Genomic DNA, 21,086 nt, shown 5'->3' with positions numbered 1-21,086 from the left:
TAGGAGTTGGTATCTTCTGCCAAGTAGCAAGTGACAGGATGAGAGGAAACAGCCTCAAGTTGTGCCAGGAGAGGCTTAGATTGGATATTAGGAAAAATTTCTTCACTGAAAGGGTAGTCAGGCACTGGAACAGGCTGCCCAGGGAAGTGGTTGAGTCACCACCCCTGGAGGTATTCAAAAGACTTGTAGATGTGGTGCTTAGGGACATGGCTTAGTGGTGGAGTTGGCAGTGCTAGGTTAACGGTTGGACTTGATGATCTTAAAGGTCTATTCCAACCTAAACGATTCTATGATTCTATGATCCAGGTCCATAAAGGTAGGACAGCACAACCCTTTGGGAATGCAGGTAGAATGGTCTGTCATCAAGCAGCATTGTAAAAGAAGTCTAGGGAAGCATTAATTTTATGTCATTAGTTCTGACTTGGTCTCTTCAGGCCAGGAAAGTCCAAAAAAACCAAGTCATTACTGCTAATGTCATCAGTGCTAGAAACCATGTATTTGTGCAGGTAAGAATTTTCTACACTGGCAACTAAGGTTTTTTTAGACAGATGAAATCAGTGAGGGAATAACTAAGACTGTAAGACCCATAAAGACCTCGGGAAGTGAAATGAAAGCCAATATTTTGTATAGACTCTGTGAGAAACTTTTGTGACTGTCCTAAGCATTTTGTTTAGTTCAGAAGGTCCTACTGGATTGACCCAACTTCTATAATTAGCAAGAGATACAAACCAAAGCTTTCATTTCTGAAGCCAGTAACAGCAGTTTTTGTGGGCCACTTTCCTTTTTACCTATAGAAAGAATTGCTTGGTTCCTTCCCCCTTTTGGGGAAAAGTCTCAGTGAATCCTCTTGTGAAGATTCGATGGAACATTTGTAGTTAACACTTATTTCCTTCTTTCAAATAGAAAGCTTTTTTTCTCTGAATGGAGACTTAGACCCAACTCAAAAGGTTTTGCTGTACTCTGTCATCTGAGCTACTTTGGATCAAAGAGCTGAAAGATGTGAAGACTGGCAAAATGTGATTTTATTGTTTTGGTTTTGTGCCTTTTTTTCAGGAATGGCTCCAAAGAGTGTGATAGATTGGGATAACTTCTCTCTAGAACTGCTCTGTGTTGCCTTGATGACTGGAAGAGCTCATGAAAAGAGAATGAAAGGTGGTACTTCCTCTTTGGCTTAGGACCTCTGAAGATAGGTCTTGCTAGGTGCTAGTCTAAGACAGTTTCTGCACTGCTGTTCTTGCACAATATCAACCATTCCAATCTTCCTGTGGTTGGGGACATACAGTGTTATCAGAGAGAGGCTCTTATCCCAGGCTAATAAAGCACCCAGAATAAAAGAAGATTGCATGATCAGCTCATGTTTACAGCAGCTGAGGGAAGGCTGGGAAGCACATAAGGGCTTCCTGTGTTGATATGGACCATTCAAGTAATCCATCGTGATGGAACCACAACTCCTCTGTCTCTAGAACAATGTCCATTAACACCAGCAGAATTAGGTGGAGAAAATACAGGAAAGCCAACTCAGCTGCCCAAGTTGGAGCTATTCCTATGTAATAGCAATTTGAAGTGACTTAGACTGTAATCTGGACTTCCATCTGTTGCCATCTGATGCCTTCAGGATCTTCAGAGGTGTTTTAGCCAATGAATTCTCTTGCTACGCTAGAGGCAAGGCCCCTTGAGAAGCTGCCCCAGGCACATACTTCGTACCATCCTTGGATTTTTATGCAGGACGGGGCTGCAAAACAGGGCAAGAGTCTTCTTCCATCATCCCCTCTGGCTCCTGAGCATGGGCCTCTGAACATGGTCCATTGCTTCTGTATCAGAGCCACTCACAGCCTGAGGCTTGCAGACCAAATAGCCATGCAAAAGCTCTTCTTTCAAGCAGAAAATAGAATATTTCACTGCCTCAGTAAACTGCAACAGGGTTGCACAAGAGGAAGAAGAGTCTTCTTTGTAGAAGAGGAAGAAAAGGCTGCTGCTGCGCTTACTGGAGCTAAATCTGAAGCCTGAAAAAACAGGCTGCTGAAGGGAAGCAGATTTAATTCCAGCTGAGACAAGTAAAGGAACCCATCAGGAACTAGATAAGAATCATTTAAATGACTTCCTATGCATGCAGTCTGTGAGGTCACAGGGGGGAGACTTGGGAAAGTGTTAATGCTTTTGTCAGGAAAGTCAGAACTAGACTGTTTCTATGGGGGTAAACAGCCTGCTGACTGACATAACAAGTCGTTCTTTTCCATATGAGAGGTAACATTTATATCAAGTACTGGGTGAGCACTGAAGAGACCAGAAACATGGAGAATCTATGGTTGCCATTTCTACTTCCTGGTGCGTGTGCATTTTTTTTTTGCCAAGTTATGGGGAAAATAAATTTCACTATATATTGAGATGACCCAGGTACCAATGCAGGCTACTCGGGAAATACCCTACATTCTGGGGTTTTTTTTCCTTTATATCAGCTGATTTATGTATTTTAGTATTCCTCAGGAAATGAACCAACTACAATACACCTGGTACTTTGAAATGTCCAGTGAACAGTGTTAGACTGTAAAATTATGAAAACTGTGAAAATTATAATCCTTGGTTCACTGTTTGTATTTATGAGAGTATAAATGTAAAAGAAGAGTGAAGATATCACAAAAAGAAAATGCCTTTATAATATAAAACTTAGAGGTACAAACATAAAAATAAGCACACTTCAAATGCAGGAAGGTATTCTGTAATGACAGAGAGGACTGCTACTACACACTCCTTTTGCTGTAAAAACAGTATGAAATAGGTACCTGATTATACCAAAAAGATGAATTAACAATACAGATAATTTTTACCCTTATTTTCAAGACATCCAGTTTGAAACTAAAAATTGTATCACTGTAATGGGTTGGCCCCAGCTGGCAGCCAAGCACGCACACAGCCAGTCTCTCACTCCCCCTATTCCTCAGTGGGATGGGGGCAGAAAATAGGAAGAAGAGAGGCAAAAAAGCTTGTTGGTCAAGATAAAGACAGGGAGATCACTTATCAATTACTGTCATGGGCAAAAGAGACTCTGCTTGAGGAATTCAACTTAATTCATTGCCAATTAGCATACATATTTCATTATTGATTCATGTATTGGGAAACAAAAAAGGACAGACATTTAAAACACCTATCCTCCCCTTTTCCAGGCTCAACTTCACTCCCAGGTTCATCTGCACTCCAAGCCCCTCTTCTCCCCCATTCTCAGGCTTCACTCCAGACACCTCTCTTCCCCTCTTGTCATCACTGCAGGTTACCCCCAGTCTTTTCCGTGAGGCAATGAGCAGCACAGGTCAGGGTTTGTGTGCAGCAGTTTCCTTCTACTGCTCCTTCCTTTTCACTTTTTTCTGTGCTCTAGTGTGGGTCCTTTACAGGCTGCAGTCCATTGGAGGAAGCACTGGCTCTGGTGTAAGCTTATCCACGGGCTGCAGTCCTTTCAAGGGGCTTACCTGTTCTAGCATGGGTACTCCATGGGCCACAGTCCCTTTGGGGGCGTGCCTGCATCGTGCACTTCCTGCTCTTGTGACCTTGTTGTTCCCTCTGTTTGTCACTCTTCTGTTCTCTCCTCCTCTCTGGCATTTTATGCCCTTTCTCAAATGTTTTCACAGAGGTGTGACCAACTTGGTTGATGGGCTTAGCTGTGTCCTGCAGTGGGTCTGTTGCAGAGCTGGCTGGAACTAGTTGTGTCTGGCAAAGGGCACCTGTTCTCACAGAGGCCATCCCTGCAGCTTCCCTGATAAGAGTCTTGTAATTTATACCCAGTACAATTACCCACATGCTGCTTGCATAAAATGATATGGTGTCCTCTAAACATGGGATTGTTAGAAGCCATTTTCATGGCTTGTGGTAGCTGACAAGCTCTTGATCATAGAACATCGTTAGGTCAGTGCTAATGGTTTCTAAAAGTCTTGTATTATGAGACTATTGACATGCTAAGTCACAGTAACTGCACCTACAATAAAAGCCAGCAATGGCACAAATTCATGTTTCAAAATAACAGGCTCTTTACAGAACCTTCATTAAAACACATATATCTCGGTTTAGCCCCAGCCAGCAACTAAGCACCACACAGCCACTCGCTCAGTCCTCCCTGGTGGTATGGGGGAGAGAATCAGAAGAGTAAAAGTAAGAAAACTCGTGGGTTGAGATAATGACAGTTTAATAGGTAAAGCAAAGGCCGTGCATGCAAGCAAAGCAAAACAAGGATTTTATTCAGTACTTCCCATTGGCAGGCAGGTGTTCAGCCATCCCCAGGAAAGCAGGGCTCCATCACATGTGGCAGACAAATGCTATCACTCTGAACGTCTCCCTTTTCCTTCTTCTTCCCCTAGCTTAATATCCTGAGCATGATGTCATATGGTATGGAATAGCCTTTTGGTCAGTTGGGGTCAGCTGTCCCAGCCGTGTCCCCTCCCAGCTTCTTGTGCACCCCCAGCCTGCTCGCTGGTGCGGTGGGGTGAGAAGCAGAAAAGGCCTTGACTCTGTGTAAGCACTGCTCAGCAGTACCTAAAACATCCCTGTGTTATCAACACTGTTTTAAGCACAAATCCAAAACATAGCCCCATACTATGAAGAAAATTAACTCTATCCCAGCCAAAGCCAGCACACCATACTAAAATATTAAAACCTGCTCCTATGAAGAAAGAACAGAATGTAAGATACTTCCTGAGTAGCCATTGTGGGCTTCGGTGACCTTCCAAGTCCAAAAAACCCCCTCCAACTACTATTTCCATTATTCCTCCCAACATCAACACCCAGCACTGTAACTGGGAAAAGCCACTCACTGTATATAAAAGCATGCTATGAGAACAGAAATTATGATCAGCAATGATGTGATCCCAAGGAATGCAAAGGGGAATGGGACCAGATCGCTTCATACATACCCTTTTCCACTCCCACTCCCTTCATCTATGCTCACAGCAAACTGCCATAAAAAGAACTGAAAAACTGAGCTGCTAAAGGTGAAGAGTCAAATGCTTGAGAGCAGGAAAGAGTGGAGAAATAAGGTAGAAATATGACTTGAAAATATCATATATAAGAAGCAGAAAACAGACACTGCTAATAAATTGAAGACAAAGTAGGGTGTTGTTATAAGAATGACCCCTTTGCTAGCAATGAAACACTTACTCCTTCAGCTGCTTAGTTAGTTTCACAACCTGAGAGGCCAATGACATACATGTCTCCACAACCACTAAGTAGCGGGAACACATGGTGTGCCCGTGTCGCTCAGCACTTTGTGAGGGTTTCTCTCCCACGTGGTTTTGCATGGTGACATTTGCTCCATATTCAACCAATGTCTGTAAAAACACAAAAAGGAAACATTGACGCCTGTAAGTGTAAGTCTCTGCTGTGACTTCTAGTCAACCACAAGAATGGCTGGATGCAAAGCGCTCCTGAATAAAATGCTTGAAAATGCTGGGCTAAGCCAATCATTTTTAAAAATCAGTCACTGACAAGTCTGTATGCAGTTTGAACTCAAAACACATACCACTAAAATCTGTCACTCACACGCAAGTATAACACACAAGAGTGAGCTGTCATTCAGAAGAACTATAAAAAGACTATATTCTTCTTTCCTATTGAACTTCCCTTGCAGTTCTACTTAATTAATTTGTTTTCTGTTCATTTGTTTGTACAATATAGCATGACTTGTAGCATTCAAACAGTGAGTGAGACCACCAAATGAAAACAGAGGACTTACATTTAGGCATCTATTGAGCCACAGTAATAAACTTTTGCAGATGCACCTGTCTATGCATTACTGAACATTGTGCTAACTTTGCATATGGTAGACCTAGAAAAGAAGACACAAGCAAGTGCAATTCAAAGGACATCTGTGCTAGATAACGTCAGGGTCCAGAGCAGCATGAACACATTGCTAGCCAGTTTATAGGGTGTGGTGATGAGCTGTAATGGCTTACCAGGTCTGGTATCTGCTGTTCTTGGGATCTCCGCACTGCAAGGCATTGCAATACACCCTTAGAATCTCATTTTAGGAATGTCTTTGCTACAATATTTGCTGACTCCTTTTGTGGTTTAGCTCTCAATTTGCTACCACAGCAGAATCCCTGGGTTTAAAACACTCAATGCAGCAGTCTCAATGTCCTGATTCCTTAGCCAAGTGATGTTTGGATATGAAAGGTATGGAAGATACTTTCCAACAACTCCTTTAGGTCAGACAGGCACAAATTTCTTTTTGCAGAAAGAAATATGTACAATGACTTTTTCAATCTGGTTGGGTTTTTTGTGGATTTGTTTGTGTTTTTGTTTTTTTTAATGCTGAAAGAAGTCTCATTGCTTTGCACTTGCTTGGTTACTCCCTATTTTCTTTTAAAGAGATACTCAAATATGTGTCAGCTTTTACTCTTTAAGAAAAATAATGGCTCATACTCTGATGTACACCCCTGTGTTACTCACAGCACTAGCAGAGAACCCTAGCTTGTTGCTGGAGAACTGTCCAGGTTGTGAGCATGACACTTGAGTTACCTCTTGAGACTTGAATCCACAGTGTTATAAGGGCAAAAGAAGTTGTGTCAGGCTGACCTTAAGACATCCAGTAACCGGAGCAAGAATTGAGACCAAACCTTCACTCCTTCTGATCTGTTTGTGATAGTATTATGCACGATTCGCTTTACTGGAGAGCCTAGAATAGGACCTAAATATTCTCAGCAATGTTCAGACATATATTGCTGATAGCACTTTGGAAAAAATTCTGAACAAAACCATAATGCATCCAAAAACTACAGTATTGTTAACATTACACACACACACAGAGAAGATGCATTGCGTGGCTGAGCTCTTGGTTGACTTATCCAAGCAGAGCTGGTAAGCCACCGAGGATTGGAGTGGCCTTGTTGACTCAGAACAACAGGCACAGAGACCTCTGCATCTGCTGACAGAAAAGAGGAACAGTGGTCTGTCTGGTCTGCTAAATCTATACAGAAAGGAAACTTAAGAATAGTCTTGCACTGCATCTCATGTCAATAAATTTGGTATAATTTGCCAATAAAGAAGATCAAGAAGGGAGAGTTATGACCCTGCAGAAAGCAATCTTATAATTTGGAACATGATAGGAGTGTCACTTGCTCATAACCACAGTGAATGAGAGGGCCAGGGAATCACTGACAGCTTGTGACCCTCCATCTTTTGTACTATTATTTATAATCTCCCTGCCTCCTTTATCACTTCTTTCTTTTTACCAGATCATTCACTGTACATTGTTTTAAATTAGACTATAAGCTCCCTGGGCAGAGGGCTTATTTTTTTTCACAGCACAACAAAACATCAACTGCACTTAAGACTGTGAGATGTTAATGAGGTGACATTACTAACATTGTATATTTTTGTTGTCATTAGATAGTTTCATGATTTATTTCTCATGGCTTCACTTCAACACAAAACATTTGTTGATTTTTGCATTTATCTACAATAAAATAATCTTGAAAATTCTAAGCCATTTATTAAGTTTCATTCTTCATGGGGAAAGCAGGGCTATTCTCTTTTTGGTTCAGTTTTATCCATGAAAAAAGCCTGCAGATGTCACCACTCTGTTCAAAATCATCTACTCTCATTTCTCCTTCAAATGCATTGTACATCTTCATGAGGCACTGTTGAGTTAGCAACCCTAAGCACACAGCCTACCATAATGGTTCTCCCCACTAGTAAGTCATAAACGTTTCTTCTATCAACTTTTTTCCAGCTGATCATAGCAATTATCTACAATAGAATAATAAAAATATAATAATAATAATAATAATAATAATAATAATAATAATAATAATAATAATAATAAATAATATTTAACATGGATGTGATTATTTGTTTCTTTTATTCTCACAAGAGTTTGTCCATTCCTGACAACTTTAACACAAAGACATGCCCTATCAATGAGAAAATGCAGAGATGGTGATGTCCTCCAAATTTTTTTGACTGTGTTCTTTTCAAGTCTATTCATTCAGCTCAACCGTCACCTGTTTTTTGTTGTGTGAGACTCTCAAACTGGCTTGTATGGAGTTATGTCTTCTCTGTGTCCAGATATAAAAATACACTACTATAATAATAATAAGCAGCTATGCATCTGATTCAACGTAGCAGTGTGCACAAATATATTTATCCCTCTGAAGAGGTTAGCTAATGAGAATTGACTAGCTGGATTTCTTTTAAGGTTGAATTAATACAAATCTTCTGTATTTGCAGTGGCCTAAGAGGTGCTATGGATCAGTTCATGTGTGGTAACAGGATTAACATGTTTAATGATATATATATCTGAGTCCTTAGCCTCTGAGAAGTACTACTCCTTCTTAGGCATCTTTTCCTCCCTTGGTCACCTTGATTTCTATTTCTTGCCTTTCTGCCATGTGGTTATTTATTCTTTTATCTATCCTTCTCCAATGACTCATTTATTTCTCAAATACCTTTCTGCTATCTCTTGGAATAATTTTATCATTATTTCTTCTTCAAACAGCTTTCACTCAAAGTGACGACAACACCTCACAGGTGTGCCACAGGAGTGCAACTGAAATGCACTCCTGTGACTAATGTTTCTAGTACCTTTGACGGACAGAGGGTACACCTGCAATTCAACGCAAAGTTCAGATGCTTCACCTAGCCATCCAGTTCAACCCTACAGCTTTTTGGTATGTCTGCATTGAACACTGGTACTGTACAGAGGTATCCAAACTGAGTTATTCAGATCTGGCTCACAAAAGTACTATAGCTGTGTAAGCCTTCTCAGGAGAACAAATTACCCTTTTCAGCAGCTCTATACAACAGAACTATATTGCTTTCAGTGGCCAAGCTGACTCATTGAGAACTAGTTAGAAATCACCATCATGCTGGATTGTTTAGCATAGATAGATACATTCAAAGATTACAAGTCTGGAAAGCATGGTTTACTCAAGGCGGAAATCCTTCAGCATAGAAGAAACTTATCTATTAGACTTCCCCTAAACTGGAGAGCTACAACTATTCATTGGAAAAAGAAACAGAAGGAAAATACCAGAACAGTAAGAAGAGTATGCATATCTACATTGGCTGCCCTTCTGTAATGCAAAAACATATACATTAGCTGCTTATGTATAAACAATATAATCATGCTTTCTTCTTGCAATACAACAGTTACTTGAGGCTAACGATAGCATAATTGAGAATAGAACCCAAACCCCAGAGCTTTTCAGTATTTCAGTCTGAGTCCTACTGGTTTAAAGTTCTTCCTTCTAGTATATTTTAATGTATCAATAATTAATCCCACTTGTTTCTATAATCATTTTAATGGTTGTTGTCATTCAAGTTTGATGTAAAGATGTTTCTGATATAGCTAACACTCTTACCTGTATGCATCCTAGATAGCCATGTTGAGCAGCTATGTGAACAGCAGTATTTCCATCCTGGTCAACTTCATCCAGTGAAATCCCTTGTTCCTGCATAAACTGAAGAAGCCACAGAAGAATTTTCTCCTAGGGGAAGGGAGAAAGAGATGTCACAAAAGATAAGAAATAATGAAAAGCTAAATGTACTAGAGGAACACTGGTACTGTCATCTGTTACTAACACTGCCCAATAATTCCTTGTTTTCAGTCTCTCTTAACTTTGTAGGACTTAGTGTATCATGGATCTGCCTCTGTCGGTTGTTTTTTTTTTTTTAAGGAAATAAGCCGATATATTTTACTTGTTTTATAAAAAGACATAATAGGAAAAATATGAGTTCTGTAACACATTCTGAGAAATTGTACATTAAAAAGCATGCATGCCTGTATGTTGGAGAGTAGACTTGAGGCAAAACAGCCTGTGTGTCAATCTGAAAATCAGCTTGTGAAATTTGGTGAAACTTCACAACCCTCTTTGGAAAATTAGAACAGGAGTATGTGCAGATCACAGAGCTGAGCAGTTAGATTCTTCAGATCTATCGCCATGCCCTGGCTCTGGGCTGCTGTGCAAGAGGAGAAGCAACACAACTAAAACCGGGAAATCTCTCTATCCTGAGCTCTCAGTGTATTAACTAATGGACCATTTGTATGTGTGCAGGCGTGTTGGGAAGGATGGGGGGACCTGGACCACAAAACTTGCAAGTGAAAGTCTGGAAGCCAAAACTGAGGCACCAACTTAATTCTTTTTAACATTGCTTTTTGTGTGCGTATGCAGGTATAATACACATTTATATGGGTTTTCTTTTCTAACAATGGAGAGTTTATATATATGCATTAAGCTTATTTTATTTCTTTTTTTCCCCAGCACGTTTATTTGCAAAATTTTTCTTTTCTCTAGGAACCTTCCATGCCTCTCCAGATTAAATTTCATTGTGCCCTGCTGAATGTGATGCATATTGAAAATCTAAAATAAATCTATAGATTACATTAAAAAGTGAGGTCCATTAAAGGATAGCTGACTATAGCTGTAGTCCCAGTTTTTGCATCTGATAGCTGAAAAGAATAAATTACTTTCTACTTTAAAACTTTTTTATTTAAACATGTATTTTTTATTATCTTCTATTGATATCTATCATGCATTATACTGGCTAGGAGCTCCAGTTCAAAAGGGCTTTGTAGATTCTAGCACTGGTGTGGCAAACACCAATGCACAGACTTAACCTGCAGTACTTCAGTAGTTTCAGTGATACAAAAGTACATAATCGCCCACAGTTAGATATGTGGGTCTGTAAGAGTGAAGTGTACCTAAATATATCAGTACTGAAAGCATGTCCTTTCCTCATAAAAAGGAGGAAAGGAAATTCTTGCTAGGAACCTCGGGTATAAACCCTTTTTTTGTATAAAAGTACCACAGAAATTTTAATGTCAAGGAAAAGGAGATGGATCCTCAGACTCTTTTAGGTGTCCTCCAAACGATTCTGTGCATTCAAGCACCTGGATCTCTGCTTACTACTTCAGAGGGCTAGTCTGTCTGGAACTTATCTTTTTCATATTTCCACTTTAACAGCAGTTTTGTTTTTATTACAGGGTGAAGGGATAGGTATTTTTACTTCTTCTTGGCTGAATGCCCAATCCAGCTGACAGCCAGCATGGAGAGATGACTTCAGATCACATATCCCTTTTAAAATACTTTTCAGCAATTTCTTGAGATGCCTGTGGTGTTGGCCAGCAGTGAAGAAGGATTACACTACTCCTATGAATTGCCCTTATGTTTTAATAATTAAAAGAAAAATATTTTAGCAAAACTCCTCTGCAGAACTGGAAGACAACTATAGCTTTGAAATGATATATTTCTTTGGAACATAATAGGGACCAGAATGTGAAGCATGTTCTGTAATTTTATGATTGCAATCAGCATGGAGCAAATGATGCTTTCTAGTCATTTATCTTATCAACATGGAAATCAAGTGTCTGGATGGTTAAATGCAATCATCTGTACTTAATGCTGTCTGTGCATCAACTAATCACAGGCACAATAGGCCTACTCAAACAGTTTGTGTTTCTCTCAAATGACTATGTTTTTTAACAAATGTATCCTTGACAAAAAAAAAAAAAAAAGAAAACAATTATTTTCTTCACTTACATCTAGGAAAAATGAAAACATAAATTAAAATATATCATATATTACTTTAGTAACACTCACATTATGTATTTGGAAGAAAAGTGTTCTTAGCGATAGGTTTATAGTTATCAGCTCAACTTACACACACAAAATGAAGGATAATAAAAAAATTCATGAGATTAAGATAATGAAAAATCATCACATATTTTTAATGTATCACAAACTGACGAATTATTCAGTATATCTGCTATTTTGAGACCTACCATGGTCTTATGTTGTTGCAGTGGTTAACATCCCTCTGGCATATTCTAGACCTAAAATAATTCAAACCTCCCTAAAAAAAGATTCTGGGAAAATGTCACAATACCTAATTTCTGTTTTGGGACAGGCTGCAGACTTTGGCTCCATCAGCTGGCTTTTGGAGCAGAAAGAACAACTAACAAAGACCAGTTAAATCATTAAATGGACTACAAATAGAAGGATTAGCATGGTGAAGAGTACTGACTCTACAGCTAACCCTAGCCCCATCACTTTATATTAATTAAATTCCCAGTATCCCTTCACAGTAGCGGAGTAGGAGTGAGTAAAAACAACACATTATCCTTGCAAAAATGATGTTAGACAGGAAGGCAAACATCCTGAGGTGCAAAAAAGGTGTGCTGTTAGGTATTTGCATATCTGAATGTCACACACTCCTCCCCACTGTGCTCTCCAGCACTACACCACTGCCAAGTGGTGCACAGAACCCCTTCCAGGTCCTCAGTCATGCTGTAGCTCTGGTTCCCCAAAGTCTCCCTAGACATTCCGGAGCTCAGAGGCAACAAATCCTTGGCATTCCTCACCCTCTGCCTCTTACCTGTGCAGTCCATGCTACCATAGCATCTGCGTTGTGAAGAAATTACAGCCCTGTGAAACTTTTAGTGAGAACCTACTAAGTGCACCTTGGAATGCACCACCATCTCCTTCATGTCAAATAGTGACTGTGCCACACACAGCTGGTACACAATCTCCCATGTACCCATGACTTATCCCTGGCATGGAGAGGCCTGCCAACAAGCATGGTTGCTTCTTGCATAACCCCATATTTAAAGAAGCCCTTGCTAGGAGGTATGCTGACCAGTATACAGGTTGACTTTAAGCTCTTCTCTTCCATCAGATGAACTTACATGGGCCCTCTCTCATTGGACAAATATAATATCGTTGAGATGTCTCTGGAGTCATGTCGTGACTGTGGTTTGATGACCTTTAACATAGGAGCTTTGCTACAAACTCCCTTTTGCTGCCCATTCTAAATGATATTCATTGAAGAAAAATATGGTGCACATGCCTAATGCCTGGGGAAACAATGGATGGACTGACTCTTTTAGAAAATGATTCAATAACAGGTCTGCCTTGTAAAAATATTACTCTTGTAATTCTGCCAAGACCAGTGTTTACATGGATTATCTCTCGTGTAAGTAATGGTAAAATAAATTAAAGCTTCGAGGATAGCGCCAACGATGCATTTGAATTTCTCAAAGCTTTTTTCTTCTTAACACAGTTGGGTAAGATAGTCTGGCATCCCTTCAGCCTCAACATTCCCTCGTGTTTGCAAGATGTTTATGGATTATAAAAAAAAAAAAGATAATTGACATTACATGTGAACTTTCTTTGGCATTCAGTTAACTAAGAAAATTTGGCTGCAATTTAAATATCACCTTTTTAAATTTCATGAGTGGCTGATTGTAGCCAGTGTTTCTTAACTGGTAGAGCTTCCGTCCTGCTCTGAAAAGAATCTAGATAAAGTGTGCCAGATCTGTTCCTGGCAGTAGACAGCATAGTTGACTGAAAAAAACCAAAGCTTCACTGGATTTAGTTTGTAAAAATATCTTTAGAGATGAGGAAAAAATTAGGCTAATCAACTGAAGATACAAATGTAAGTTCACATGAAACTTTCTCTTCCAAATTTTTTCTTCCCAGTATCAAACATGCCTTTCTTGAATCCAGTTCTGATCTGGCTCCCAGCCTCCCTATATTCAGTGCTAGGTTTACAGGCCAAACTTGCTACAGAAAGCAGGACAGAATCAATCAGTATATCCAGCAGGGTCCTAACTTGCACCAGTAATATAGTAGGTGAGTGGAGATAAGGCAATGGAGGTCTTTGCATAGCATGAAAACAAGGGTGTCTGTGTGCCTATGGAAACAGCAGGAGAAAGGGTAGACTTCAGCTCCATAGCCTTCCAAACATGCCCTCTCTCTTTCCCTCCCTCTCCAGTAAATTCATGCTTGGACAGGATCAGTTAACAGCAGAAACACGCCACAATAATTGTATGGCATGGAATGAGACAACCACACTTGTACAGGAAAGAGAAAGATAATTTTCTTAGTGGTTACATTTTGCTTGTTCTCTCTTAACAAGTACAAGAAAAAAAAACATTAGCACAAAAATAGTGGGTTCTCTGCATTTATCCTTAATGTCTGTTGAAGAAACTGAGTGATAAAGTGGCCCATCTGCCAAAGAGATTAGAGAAGAATAACTGATCACTCTTCCTTGTGTAGTAGATCCTGGAGAAGGTCCTTTGAAGAGGGGTTATTGCAAGGTCTATCTAGGAAAAACAGACTTTGTGGGAAGAGAATGTGGTGTGATTAAGCGGTATATGTTTCCCCAGACATTAGCAAAGTACCGAAACGCTGTACTTCTGTGGTTTCTCATCACTAGATTTATAGATAAGTTAGGTGTTGAACAGGATTGGTTTACAACATATTTTTGTATGTAATTCTCAATAAAACTGGCTAGAGCTAGACAGATGATGTTCAAGTTTCACCACACTTCACTGCCAGTATACTGAATTCCTGAATTGTCACAATTTGCCAAAATTTTTTGAGATTAGTCTCTCCTGGAAAGAGAATGTGAACTATCCCAAAATGTTTGATGATTTTCTGATGTGTCTTAGGAGTCCCCTAGGGATCATGACACCCAATCTCCCTAGATGTTCTTGGGATTGATAGGCTGGCCTAATGTGCCATCTAATCTTCCCTTAGTCATAACTTAAAGCTTTCAAAAAAAAAAAAAAAAGACTTAAGAGGGAAAATACTGAAAAAAATACACAGATTAAGTGGGAAAAGATTTTGCTATATTTGAACTAATTAAGAACACCTGTAATTAAAAGCCACAAAATGATAAAGATGCTTTAAATTGAAATTCTTGTATAAGCATCTAAATAATCTATTTGAAAAAGTAAATGAAAGTCATACCTGGCCATAGCAACCTGCATAATGAATAAGGCTTGGGTGGTCTTTTGAGCAACTTAATTCTGCAATAGCTTCTGTTTCGCTTACCATCCACCGAACGCACTCCAGCTGACCATTCTAAACAAATTTAAAAAAAAAATGTAAATTCCAGTTCTTTCAGTTCTAAACATACCTACAAACTAGGAAAAGGTTATCAGAATTATTAAAATGTTACGAAATTCCAGTTTGTTTAAAAATGTGGTTTTTTAATCTACTCTCATGTAATGCACTTGTTTATCTTGCTGTCCTGGATCAATTATAGTTTGGCTATTAATTATAGTGAAATGGGAAATATGAAAGTGGCAGTCAAATAGTCTTACATACACAATCTAGCCCCTACTCTCAGACTGTTCAGAGCAAAACCATAGTTCTGTTTCCCTCACTCATACAGTAAGGCTCAATGACTAAATGAGATGATTTCCTGGAGCAGACTGAACAGTTTCCCTACAAACTCAAGTCTTCATTGATCACTAATTAAATGCATGCTTCCAAAGTTATTCCTATGTATGTAGTATCTGAACACTTAATCCTCATGGATTAGGACCTATCTGTAACAGATACTGTTCAAACACAAACAAGGAGGTGATTCTTGCCCTGAACACCTCTTACAGCCTAGTCTCAAGATTCCCAAGCTGCTATGCACACTCCCAGTAGCTTGCAAATTACTGTGAAGTGGGATGTAGATGCTGTGGAAACAGATGAACATTTTCTTCAGAGCATGCTTGTGGACCAGTGTAAAGGCAAGAGTTTTTAGTAGCTTCTCTTGCTGCAGCCCCTTTTCAGCGATGGTACCTTGGTAATGCAGTTTGGCATGACCTACATTCTGGCCTGCTCTTACTTAATTTTTCAACTCTCATGTTCATAAAGGCTATTATATTCTTTATAGCTGAAACAAGTATTTCAATTGCTCAGTCAAAACCTCACAGAGGTCAACATACATAACATAAAAAGCTGTTTGTGTGCATAAAATGGAAAAGGCTGTCATGAGAAGGAAAGAAATATCCATTTCAAGTTTCAGTTTTATTTTTATAAAAACAAGGAGAAGAATGTAATAAATATTAACCCTTTTAAAATTATATGGGAGAAAGAAAAATTGGAATAAAATGAATTTGATATTTGCCTTATTCCTTCCATTTGTAACATATGTATATAAACACAAAAATGCACACCATTTTACTTTACTTACTTTCCTGTATATCTCTCAATTTCAGTAATGAAGTAAAACAATGAAACTACTTGTATTCTTTTTACTCTAGAAAAATCCTCCTCATCATATTTGGGTTCAAATATTAGTAAGCATGACTAACTAATAATTTTGTATTTTGTTTTCCTTTGTATCACAACAGTGTAAAATGTTTTTGTATTTTTAAAATTAAGGTAAAGAATTAATAAAATTAAGTACCTGCTACATAAGATAACTTTGCTAATGTGGAAAAGATTTCTCCACAGTTAGTTAAAATACCACTCCATTTTCACTTTCTAGCCCAAGGTCAGAAAGAAGTCATGAATCGAAAGAATTAGTTTTAATTAATTAATTCCTTGCTGGGAAATGTTATGCATTATCACTAAATTGTTGAAATTCCCTTCCGTGGAAATTTCTGTTCTTGCATACAAGTTTTCTTCCGTTCTGATACATATGATACGTATATTCTTGTGGAACATAGGTGCACATCCCACATGGCATAACATTATGGGAGTTACAATGGCATAAAGAAAGAGCAAGAAGAATAAAGTCCATTCTATCAGTGTGCAAAAACACTTTGGGAGTATGGATCAAGGGCTACAAAGTTTAGCTATGACAGATTACTTTAAGGCTCTCACAAAACTTTGGAATGATCCAGGACAAGTCCAGCCATGCAGGTCATCATGAGAAACACTTGAGCCTCAGCATGCTCACTTACATGAAGAACTCCATTACATTTACACACTTTTCTGTGAATGTCGAAGCATGCTCAAGTATTATAGAAATTGAAGGAACCAATTATTTAAAAAGCCAACCTTTCTGGAGAAAAAGACAAAAGGTTTTATTGGCTTATAAACATATTATATACCTAGGTTGGAAAAACAAGAAAGGAAACAATTTCCAACTAAAATTGAAAGACTAAATTGGCAGACTGTAACTATTCAGTTTGGACACAGGCCAAGGTATTGAAGCTAAATACCTTACTTTTATAACAGCATTTCATTAGTACAACTAGATATCAGTTTAATTTTATATTCACATGGCTTGTCCCAGAAAAATCAAAAAAACCCAGCCCTGAAACCTACACTAGGGCCTTAGGTCATTGAAATGACATCTCAAAGATGCAAACCTGCAGGCTGGAATCCACCAGTCCTTTGTCAGTTTCTAAAGTTTTCCCAAGAAGAAAATAACAATAAAACCTCAGAAAAGACAGAAACTCATGTATTATATTTCACTCCTTTCCTTGTTTCTTCTTAAGGTACTTAGTGGCTAAACGGAATGGCATTCAACCATTCAGTCTCACTTACTAAAGAACCAGAATCAGTATGGTTAAATTATGAGCCTTCCTGTACAGCGCTGTTTTATTTTAGTGCAGCAATAATTTTCACATTTTCCTAGATAATAGGTTTTAATGTAAGCTTTGACATAAATTTTTGCAGTTTCTGACAGTTTGTTCTGTAACACGTATATTTTAACTTTGATTCAATTGTTCTAGACAATCAAGAAGTTTCACCTCTGGATGTGGATCAAAGTTTTTTTATGCTTTGCAAACATGTTCTCACACTTGTTTTATGAGATTATACCGATATTTGTAAAAAAACAAGAAACTGTTATGCTCTCTAAAGAAAAAACTGAGTCTGAGTCAAATGAAAGTTCCTTTAAAACATAACAATTTTTTTCAGAGTCAGTTAACTGATTTAAAAATGAATGTATATGCATTGACAACAACGAATAAAATGTCAGTGTTATACAACTGATATTGTATCCTGCATAGTAATCCATTTTTATTTGCTTAGGTGGTACCAGCCAACAGTTCTTTTTGCTCTCACTTAACAAAATGCTTGAAAAATAACATCTTGCTGGATGCATTACTTGCTGCCATCACAGAAAGAAATTAAATGTCACATTACAGTAGAGACAGAGACTAAGTTACCTTTATTGCTAATCCCGCTGGAGTTAGCTGCTCAATGTTTCGTTCATTCAAACAGTCTTCACCCATCAAAGAAGTGAGATGCTGCAGGCATTCTGCATGTCCCTTTGATGCTGCTACATGCAACAGATTGTTGTCACATTCATCATGGATCTTATCCAGATTATCTGCTGCTAAATGTGGCTGTTAAAAAAGGCATTATGTTAGTTACAACTAAGGATAAAAAGATAGACAGGACATTAAGCCTCACAGCCCAAGACACAAGCCAAATACAAAGATGTTTCCCCATAGCCATGTTCTTTTATAGCTCAAAAGCAGGAGCTTTTCACTTCACTATACAGAACCTGGCTACTATTAGCAAAAGGATAGAGGCAGGATGCTGTTTCGCTTGATTCACTGTGTAGTTTCTCTCCTTCTCATGCAATTGTTATACAACAGTGCAAGGTCTTGAGTAGCTTTAAGTCTTTGTACTAGTTCGATCAATGAAGTAGCTGCAAAAATACCCACATTTTCATAATTTCTGTCTATTTTGTGTTTGGTTTCTTTCCTTTTCCCTTTTTTTTTTTTTTTGGTATTATATTGATGAGTAACGGAACAGAAACCATCCATGACTACTATAAAATGTTCCTGATTCATTTTGCTCATCACAAAAGTGGCAGCTTGTGTTAAGCACAAGAATGTAGTTAGAACACATGACAGAAGACTTTTATTTGATGGCTTGTTTCCATGAAAAAAATTGTTGGAATGTTTACCCGAAGTACTACACAACCATGACCTAATACATTATTTCTGCTCAAATCTAATTTTGAGACAAAACAAGTGGATTGAGAAACTCCAGAAGGAAAATGGAAGAAGGAAGACAGAGTTAAGGAGTAGTAATGATAAGTTCCTAAAGTTGTGCAGACTTGCCAGAGTACTGCTTGATGAGTCTACTTCGTTCAGAGGTTTCACCCTATTTGGAAAAAATATGCATTTTCTTTCCATCTACCTACCTATGATGACCTCTTCCCCCCCCCCGCCCCCCTTCCTATTTCAGGGTGAATTTAATTTGCTTGTATTTCTTACTGAGCAATCCAATATTCTCTTCTGCCTCTGTGTAGTCTTTGAATATCTGCCTTTGTTCTTGCTGCTATGTTAATCGCATGCCTTTGTGCTTGAGCTAGACTGGCAAACAGAGAAGCTAAGCAAAAATCTAACAAAAACAGTTCTTATACATACACTGTGCCTCCACCAGCCGTTCTGAGTTGAGATCACATGTGCTGCATCATTGTGTTAACTTGCATCTAGTTACTTTGGAAACCATCATTGATAGTGCCTGATCACAGTGCTAGAATTTACTAAAAAACATCATATGGGTCAGAGGCCAACAAGGCTTTAGAGAAAGCTCCTGCCTGAGAATGCTGCTGCAACAAGACAGCATAAACACTCCTGAATAATAATTAGAATACAACAGAAGCCCCTCTGTTCCCACCATCAGCCTCTAACAACCGAGGTAAACCAGCAGTAATAGAACAAAGCAATCCACAAATGTAGTGAAAGGCAAAACTCAATTAAGATTTAAATTTTATATTTAAGTGATCTCAACAGTTAAAATGCCTGCCTTCTATAGGATTTCAGTGTACTGCATAAACTAGCAATCTTGGCCATGTTTACATAAAACTAGTATCTTGGTTTTGCTACATGTTTGATTTAAAGATTAAAACTTTCCATTTGGAAGCCCATATGCTCAATTTCTAAGGAGCGTACAAGATAAAAAGGGCAGTCGTTCAAAATACACACCTCATCAGCTTTGCTGGCTTAGTAAACCACATCAGAGATCGCCCTGATTCTGTGTGTTTTATGAAAAAGATGATACTTACCAATAAAGATATTTGGCCTTCCTTTACAATGTTTAAGATGCTCTTAATTTTTTTCACCTCTTCACTCCTCTCTTCTGGGCCCCCTCCACTGCTCCAGTTCATACTCAGTTCCTCTAGTTGCTTGCTTTCTACCACTGCCGTCTGCAGGTGGAAAGTCCTCAGGTGGCAGTTTGGCATAGTCTTCTCAGTTTTGTGAGCATGAGGATCAACAAATGTCCTGCTGAGGAAGCCCTTGCCCTGGGCTTCAGATTCATGGACTGAGCTACACTTAACTAAAGGCTGGGAAAGCTCTAATTCTTCTGTTAAATGCTTGTGCTGATCAAGGACAATGGGCTGCGTTTTTCTCAGCTGAGAGCCTTTCACAGGAGACAGCACACAGAACTGCGTCCCGCCAGCAGGCGAGCTCTCTGTGTTCCCTGCAGAGCAGGTCTTGCCACTAAGACCATTCACTGTTGAACATACACCCAAAAGTTTTTTCTCAGGAGCTACCTTTGTAAAAGGAACAAGTTGCTGGCTTGATTTAATATAAGGCACATCCAAAATTTCATCCATATCCAGGTCATAGTGCTCCAGCTCCCCAAGCAGAACAACGGGCTCAATGTTTTTGCTTTTAAGGCTCTCTCCTTCTCCTGGGCTCTGGTCATCATTTGGAGGTGCAGACTGAGAATCGCTGCCTTTCTGGTATTCTCCCTTCTGGTTCTTCTGGTCATCACTTTCATTGTTCTCAGAGCTTTCTGGTTGGTGCTTTAATGGGGAAACCCTCTTCACTGGTCTGAATTTATTGCACACATCTGCAATTCCTGTTGGTTTCTGTGCATTTCCGATAAGAGGTGAGACTCCACAGTTCCAGCTGCTGCTGGAAACTAGAGAAATAGAGGAATGAGATTTAGAAGTGATTACTACCAATGAATGACATGATACAGAATGGTTTAAAGACATACCTGGCCAAAGGCTGGAAACGAGAATTATATGATAACATGCCACATTAATATCTAAGCAGATTTAATGGCATCTCTATCAAAACAGCTGAAGAATTTGACACTCCAGAAAAGAAACTTTCTTCAAACAGGATAGACATTGTAATCACTTAGAAACAAAGTGGTTTTAATCAAGCAACGGACACTAATAAGAGCCTAGTGGCATTTACAGTGGTCCTGCCCAACAATGCTAGTTTGCACTCTGCTTTTTTTATTGCACAGAGGTGCATCCCACCAGTAGGATGATTTTCTGGTAGGTCAACAAAAGGGTTAGTCAAAACTTTTTAGTGTATTTGTTTTCACAACAGTAACAACAATTTAATTTTTAAGGCCTGTTATGTCTGGCAGATGTGTTTTTCATACAAGAAT

The 21,086-nt window shown here is 38.8% G+C and overlaps 1 protein-coding gene across 4 annotated transcripts in view; it reads right to left on the bottom strand.

Annotated features, from left to right (window-relative positions):
• Nucleotides 1–21,086, bottom strand: part of SNCAIP (synuclein alpha interacting protein) — a 93,169-nt gene that overhangs the window by 14,413 nt on the left and 57,670 nt on the right. For all 4 annotated transcript variants that reach the window (XM_087741664.1, XM_087741663.1, XM_087741666.1 and 1 more), the window contains exons 4-8: nucleotides 19,741–20,603; nucleotides 17,885–18,064; nucleotides 14,733–14,846; nucleotides 9,342–9,467; nucleotides 5,140–5,309 (exon numbers count right to left, since the gene is read on the bottom strand). In XM_087741664.1, coding sequence (XP_087597790.1) covers nucleotides 5,140–5,309; nucleotides 9,342–9,467; nucleotides 14,733–14,846; nucleotides 17,885–18,064; nucleotides 19,741–20,603 — 1,453 coding nt within the window. The remainder of the gene's footprint in view (nucleotides 1–5,139; nucleotides 5,310–9,341; nucleotides 9,468–14,732; nucleotides 14,847–17,884; nucleotides 18,065–19,740; nucleotides 20,604–21,086) is intronic.

The sequence above is a fragment of the Nipponia nippon genome, unplaced genomic scaffold, assembly GCF_047370975.1.
Source record: "Nipponia nippon isolate SJK-2023a ecotype South Korea unplaced genomic scaffold, ASM4737097v1 scaffold_8, whole genome shotgun sequence".
In the NCBI taxonomy this organism is placed as follows: Eukaryota; Metazoa; Chordata; class Aves; order Pelecaniformes; family Threskiornithidae; genus Nipponia; species Nipponia nippon.
Note: the sequence above shows the minus strand (reverse complement) of the source record. Positions and strands in the feature narration are given on the sequence as shown.